At 34.1% G+C, this 7,861-nt stretch overlaps 1 protein-coding gene across 2 annotated transcripts; it reads right to left on the minus strand.

The window, feature by feature from the left end:
• Positions 1-1,534: 1,534 nt before the first annotated feature.
• Positions 1,535-4,679, minus strand: LOC124155126. Of its 2 annotated transcripts, XM_046528856.1 has the most exons (5): positions 4,282-4,679; positions 4,039-4,079; positions 3,742-3,941; positions 2,417-2,576; positions 1,535-1,697 (listed from the first exon to the last, which is right to left on the minus strand). In XM_046528856.1, exons 1-4 carry the CDS (start codon positions 4,362-4,364, stop codon positions 2,487-2,489), a joined length of 414 nt encoding a protein of 137 aa, XP_046384812.1. In that variant the 5' UTR covers positions 4,365-4,679; the 3' UTR covers positions 1,535-1,697; positions 2,417-2,486. The 2 variants fall into 2 exon arrangements, 1 of the variants encoding a protein (XP_046384812.1); XR_006864139.1 differs by lacking the exons at positions 3,742-3,941; positions 4,039-4,079 and having other exon boundaries at positions 4,282-4,487.
• Positions 4,680-7,861: the final 3,182 nt, after the last annotated feature.

The following is a 7,861-nucleotide window of genomic DNA, read 5'->3' on the forward strand; positions in this document are numbered from 1 at the left end:
GCAATATTTTCGACAACAGCAACATTTTCAACAACAGCAACATTTTCATCAACATCAACATTTTCATCAACAGCAACATTTTCTTCAAAAGCAACATTTTCATGAACAGCAACATTTTCATCAACAGCATCATTTTCATCAAAAGTAACTTTTTCATAAACAGCAATATTTTCATCAACCAATACATTTTTATCAACAGCAGCATTTTCAACAACAGTAACATTTTCAACAACAGCAAATTTTCAACAACAGCAAAAGCAACATCTTCAAAGACAGCAACAGACATATTTTTAACAACAACAACAGCAACATTTTCAACAACAGCAACATTTTCAACAACATTAATATTTTCATCAACAATAACATTTTCATCAACAGGAACATTTTCATTAACATCAAAAGTTTCATAAACAGCAACATATTCATCAACAGCAACATTTTCATCAACAGCAATATTTCATCAACAGCAACATTTTCAACAACAGCAACATTTTCAACAACAGCAACCTTTTCATCAAGAGCAATATTTTCATCAACAGTTTCATTATCATCAACAGCAACATTTTCATCAACAGCGACATTTTCAACAACAGCATTATTTTCAATAACAGCAACATTTTCAACAAAAGCAACATTTTAAACAACACAACCATTTTCAACATCAGCAACATTTTCAACAACAGCAACATTTTCAACAATAGCCATATTTTCAAAAACAGCATCATTTTCAATAACATTAACATTTTCATCAACAGCAACAATTTCAACAAAAGCAACATTTTCATCAACAGCAACATTTTCATCAACAGCAAAATTTTCAACAACAGCAACATTTTCAACAACAGCAACATTTTCATCAACAGCAACATTTTCATCAACAGCAACATTTTCATCAATAGCAATATTTTCATAAACAGCAACATTTCCATCAACAGCAAAATTTTCATCAACTGCAACATTTTCATCAACAGCAAAATCTTCATCAACAACAACATTTTAATCAACCGCAGCATTTTCAACTACAGCAACATTTTCAACAACAGCAAATTTTAACAAACAGGACATTTTTAACAACAGCAACATTTTCAACAACAGCAACATTTTCAACCCCAGCAAAATTTTCAACAACAGCAACATTTTATAACAACAGCATAATTTTTGACAACAGCAACATTTTCAACAACAGCAAAATTTTCAACAACATTAACAATTTCATCAACAGGACCATTTTCAACAAAAGCAATCCCAGCCACCGCAATGGCATCCATTGGACATCCAATGGATGACAGGGCTGACATCCATGGACATCCATTTGCTGTCCTCTGGACTTCCTACGCAGGTCCAAATGTCCCACTTGTGGACATCCATTGGATGTCTTGCTCTGGACTTCTTATGGATGCGAAATGGCCCACTTGTGGACATCCATTACATGTCTTACTCTGCACTTCTTATGGATGGCTGTGGCACCTAAAGGGCACAAATGGTATCTAAAGGGCACAAACAATCTGCAGTATGGCAATAAGTGAGTAAAAGCCTTATTTTAAAAATTTATTGAAACAACAATTAAACACTATGTATTACACCACTAGTTACATTTTTCTTATTTTTAAGTCTATCATCAGAGTGCCTCAGCCAATCCTTTGTAGCTGAATCCACTTCTTTCCTTGTTGCAGCTGGGAACTTGCTTAGAACTGCACCTGTCATCATAAGCAAATTACCAGCATAAGACAAAGGATCATCACAGAATTGTAACATGTTCCGTATTGCACTTGCCACCTAGGTCAGAGCCCACAAATTTGGACTTTCTATGAGGCAACAGTTGGCAAATTACTTCATATGAGATGACAAACAAGGGTTTGAGACATGAGCTTGGCTGAATATACTTAGTCATTTTCTTGAGCGATTCTATTATCATTACTGTCATTACATGAGATCTTGAAATTACCTTGATAATTAAGGTGTAAGCAGTTAATTTTCCCACAAAATCCACCCGATAAATTTAAGGCTGGAGAGTGGTTTCATTACTTTAGAGAAATAAAACTTTAGTCCAAATGTTAATGAAATAAGCAAGCACAACAATAGTTAAATGTCATTCAAAGAAAACAGAAATTATCTCATGATTTTTTTTACAACAGGCAATCTTGAAAATCATAGGAATGCTAATAAAAATAATCGAATGCTAGGGTTGTATTGAAAGGGAGGGTACTACCTTTGAATACAACTCAAGAGACTAGAGAGCATAATTCAATTCTGGGCGCTGGACAGCACAAAATAACAAAAGTAATGTCCTTACAAGAATTTCAACAAAATGCAAGGAGGGATTGATGATAGCTCTCAAGGAAAATACCTAAGCTACTGACATATGTTGGGTCTCATTGAAGTATTTAATTAATAGAAATTTGAAAACTTTACTTACAGCTTAGAGCCGAATGAATGCATGTCTGTCCAAACTTTATGTTCCCTTTAAGGCCTTCCAATGAATAATATTATGCAATATTATCTAAGAATATTGCTCTCAACCCACACCTTGTTGCATCTGGTGGAGTAGAACCCCCAACTCTTTTCAAAAAATCAATCTGAAATAAAAATTATTATATTAGGGATAATTCATTGAACCAAAGGCTATACATATCCACTATGACAATTTCACATGAAGAATACTGGGTGTCCCATTTATCTTGACCACCCGAAATAACTTTTTGTCCAGATGGAAATTCAAAAATGTGTCAAGCAAATGTCCATTAGCCGTCAGGGGGACATTAATCAGCATGATTGCCTTCCTTTTAGCTTTGTTAATTACAAAGATATGAACAGCGGTACGTCTTTTTAAAATGGCACCCTATATTTTTTATTTGGCAGTTCATTTCCTCTCCTTAAGATTTATTCAAAAATGTAGCACAGTGGACCATTAACATAAACACAGTGTTATGAAAAATGACTGACTCAACAGCACTTAGTGCAGGTAGGTGGGTATTGGAACTACTCCACCAGTCATTCATAAAAAATATAGCGTGCCATTTAAAAAAGACATACCACTCTTCAAATCTTTGTAGAAACAAAGATACAAGGAAGGCAGTCATGCTGATTAATGTCCCCCTGAGGGCTTATGAATGTTTGCTTGACACATTTTTGAATTTCCATCTAGACAAAAAGTTATTTCGGGTGGTCAAGATAAATGGGATACCCTGCATAATCGGAATCAAGATCAAACAGTCTGCTTGCTTAGGAGAAAACAATATTAGGGAGCCAACGCATCTCAAAGTCTTTGATCACTCTATTGAGAAGTGCTTCAAGCAAATATAAAGTAAGATGAATCTAAACCATGTCCTATACTGGGCTGGGTAGTAATAATATTACCACAGATAAACTGATATTCACTTTATCATTATGGCCCAATGGTTTTATCCCTGAGTAATGTGCACGAATAGACTTGCCTCCAACAACTCAAATCCCACTACTTATCCCCTCTTTAACAAAATCGCAGTAACATCTTTCACTACAAAAAATTCTCAAAAATGAGACAAAATTAATTGAAATTTTTTCTTTTAATAACAATTGCCTGATTGGAACTTTGATCCAAAATTTTTTACATCATCATGAAGAGGTTTTTCACATGAAGCTACACTTAAACCCACTACACCACAGATCATGTACCCATGCATGATGTGCATCACTTTACATATTACTGTAGATTTATTAAAGACTATAATTCAGTAACATATGTACCAAACCTGTACTTACAAATTTATTTCTGATATTTAAGTTCTCCAATTCATTCTCAAAATCTATGACTAGGGTCAAATGCTGAAAAGGTAATTGCTCAAATAAATTCTCTTCAACCTTCTCATTGCTTTTCCCAGCAATTTCGTTAAGCCTAATCAGTACTTCTTGCTGATTTTGCAGCACCTGATTCGTTTTTCGTTCCATTTCTAGTTGCCATTCTATTAGAGAAAAATGCAAGCAGAAATAAATAACTGTGAATATTTTCCATTTGTAATTTATGTCTATAATTAAGCAATACTTCATTTTCCACCTTACCTATAAACTGCAACTTGCCATGGGCGATTGTGATAATTGCGCTAGCACAATAAACATACAATTTGATCAACAGTACACTTTGGATTTCAGTGCAACGATAACATCTGATTAGTTATTAACGTTTAACTCAAATCAACCAATATCTACGTCGGCAACACATTCAATAAATCCACTTGGTAAAAAATGGTTCACAATAAAATGAATAAACTCTGCCTAATATGAATAGTAATAACATCTACTCACACGTTTAGCGGTTGATACCCATCCGAGGAATCTGGAAGAATTTCACAAAAGACAAACAAAACACCGCACATTTGGATGATCATTTATTCGCAACTCAATGCAGATAACAGCAACTATATTCCCGTGACAGTAATACACAGTGAATACACAAATCCACAAATCACTAGTCACATGTAGCCGGCAGACATCTTGAATGTTTTGTATCGTTGGTAATCGACTTCCGACTATATCGATTGCAGTCGATAGATCGATATTTGTAAATCACGGGCGGTAGTTCCAAAATCGGAAAACTCTGCACTGATGACTTGAGAGATATCTACTACTGGAAGAAATAATCAGCTCCTGCACCATTAAGAAATTGTACATTCATATAATTTATGTTATTTACGATATACAGTGTGTCCCAAAAAGAATGACCCGATTTTAAATAAGATTATTTATAAGGAAGAAGGGCTTAACATAAACATATTGTATACTAAATTACTCACAAAAGACAAAATTTTATAAAAAACCATCATAAATGTTCAATATGCCCTCCATTGGCTGCGCGGACGACATTAGTCGATAGCTGAATTCATCCCAAACAGAGTGTAAGGTGTCTTCTGTCACTGAAGCTACAGCAGCTGATATTCATGTTTTTTGTTCACGAGGAAAGGGAGGAACAATTAACATGCTGTTTAACATTCCCCAAAAGGAAAAAATCGCATGGTGTTATGTCAGGGGGCCTAGGAGGCCAAGAGTGTAAAGCCTGTTCTCGCGGTCCTGTACGTCATCTTAGCGTGTGTAAATAAGCAGTCAGCGAGACTAACTGCTTATTTACACCTTATTGTTAGACCTAATTGTCATGCCAATGGTCTAAGGGTTGTACGCTCCACATAAGCCCTCGTAGTGACATTCAGCGAATTCAATTCCGATCACATCTGGCGCTGTTTCGCTTGCCTAGTGACATTTGTTTCAATATTATTACAAGTTAAAATCGGGTCATTCTTTTTGGGACACACTATTTTACATCATGTCCATTGAATGTCATTCTATGGCCTCCATATGGATGTCCCAGTTGTGACCTTAATTGGATGTCATTCGAATGACATCCAATGGATGCCCCAATAGGGACCATACCAGGATGTCCTTTAAATGGCATCCAATAGGCATCCAAAGGACGTCCATAAGAGACTTATGGATGTCGGGATGTCAAATGGACGTCCATTGGACACCATGCAGTGGATGGGATATTTTCATCAACAGCAACATTTTCACCTACAGCAACAGTTTCATCAATAGCAATATTTTCATCAACAGTACATTTTCATCAACAGCAACATTTTCATCAACAGCAAATTTTTCATCAACAGCAAAATTTTTATCAACCGCAACATTTTCAGCAACAGCAATATTTTCAACAAAAACACCATTTTCAACAACACCAACATTTTCAACAACAGCAAATTATCAACAACAGCAACATTTTCAACAACATTAATATTCTCATCAACAGTAACATCTTCAACAACAGCAACAATTTCATCAACAGCAACATTTTCATCAACAGCAACAGTTTCATCAATGGAAACATTTTCATCAACAGCAACATTTTCATCAACAGCAACATTTCCATCAACAGTATATTTTCATCAACAGCAACATTTTCATCAACAGCAAAATTTTCATCAACAGCAATATTTTCAACAACTGTACATTTTCTACAACAGCAACATTTTCAACCACAGCGACATTATCAACAACAGCAACATTTTAAACAACAGCAACATTTTCAACAACAAAAAACATTTTCAACTAGAGCAACATTTTCAACAAGAGCAACATTGTAAAACGCAGCAACATTTTCATCAACAGCAACATTTTCATCAATAGCAATATTTTCATCAACAGTACATTTTCATCAACAGCAATATTTTCATCATCAGCAACATTTTCATCAACAGCAACAGCAACATTTTCATCAACAGCATCATTTTCATCAACAGCAACATTTTCATCAACAGCAAATTTTTCATCAACAAAAAATTTTTATCAACCGCAACATTTTCAGCAACAGCAATATTTTCAACAAAAACAACATTTTCAACAACAGCAACATTTTCAACAACAGCAAATTATCAACAACAGCAACATTTTCAACAACATTAATATTCTCATCAACAGTAACATTTTCAACAACAGCAACAATTTCATCAACAGCAACATTTTCATCAACAGCAACAGTTTCATCAAAAGAAACATTTTCATCAACAGCAACATTTTAATCAACAGCAACATTTCCATCAACAGTATTTTTTCATCAACAGCAACATTTTCATCAACAGCAAAATTTTCATCAACAGCAATATTTTCAACAACTGTACATTTTCTACAACAGCAACATTTTCAACAACAGCAACATTATCAACAACAGCAACATTTTCAACAACAGCAACATTTTCAACAACAAAAAACATTTTCAACTAGAGCAACATTTTCAACAAGACAAACATTGTAAAACGCAGCAACATTTTCAACAACAGCAACATTTTCAACAACAGCAACATTTTCAACAACAGCAACATTTTCAACAACAGCAACATTTTCAACAACAGTAACGGTTTCAACAACAGTAACGGTTTCAACAACAGTAACGGTTTCAACAACAGCAACATTTTCAACGGTAGCATAATTTTCAACAACAACATTATTTTCAACAACAGCAACATTTTCTACAACATCAACATTTTCAACAAAAGACACATTTTCTAAAACGGCAACATTTTCAAAAACAGTAACATTTTTTACAACAGTAAATATTTTAACAAAAGCAATATTTTCGACAACAGCAACATTTTCAACAACAGCAAATTATCAACAACAGCAACATTTTCAACAACATTAATATTCTCATCAACAGTAACATTTTCAACAACAGCAACAATTTCATCAACAGCAACATTTTCATCAACAGGAACATTTTCATTAACAGCAAAATTTTCATAAACCAACATTTTCATCAACAGGAACATTTTCATCAACAGCAACATTTTCATCAACAGCAATATTTCATCAACAGCAACATTTTCAACAACAGCAACAATTTCATCAACAGCAACATTTTCATCAACAGCAACATTTTCATCAACAGCAACATTTCCATCAACAGTATATTTTCATCAACAGCAACATTTTCATCAACAGCAAAATTTTCACCAACAGCAATATTTTCAACAACTGTACATTTTCTACAACAGCAACATTTTCAACAACAGCAACATTATCAACAACAGCAACATTTTCAACAACAGCAACATTTTAACAACAAAAAACATTTTCAACTAGAGCAACATTTTCAACAAGAGCAACATTGTAAAACGCAGCAACATTTTCAACAACAGCAACATTTTCAACAACAGCAACATTTTCAACAACAGCAACATTTTCAACAACAGTAACGGTTTCAACAACAGTAACGGTTTCAACAACAGCAACATTTTCAACAACAGCAACATTTTCAACAGTAGCATAATTTTCAACAACAACATTATTTTCAACAACAGCAACATTTTCTACAACATCAACATTTTCAACAAAAGAC

Source organism: Ischnura elegans, chromosome 3 (assembly GCF_921293095.1).
Source record: "Ischnura elegans chromosome 3, ioIscEleg1.1, whole genome shotgun sequence".
Classification (NCBI taxonomy): domain Eukaryota; kingdom Metazoa; phylum Arthropoda; class Insecta; order Odonata; family Coenagrionidae; genus Ischnura; species Ischnura elegans.

Excerpts from the sequence above, each read along its gene's own strand:
- LOC124155126 (XM_046528856.1), bottom strand. The coding sequence starts at position 4,364 with ATGATCATCCAAATGTGCGGTGTTTTGTTTGTCTTTTGTGAAATTCTT. Across the intron at positions 4,080-4,281 it reads GGGTATCAACCGCTAAACGT|CGCAATTATCACAATCGCCC; the intron begins GTGAGTAGATGT and ends TTATTGTGCTAG. Across the intron at positions 2,577-3,741 it reads TAAATATCAGAAATAAATTT|ATTGATTTTTTGAAAAGAGT; the intron begins GTAAGTACAGGT and ends TTTTTATTTCAG.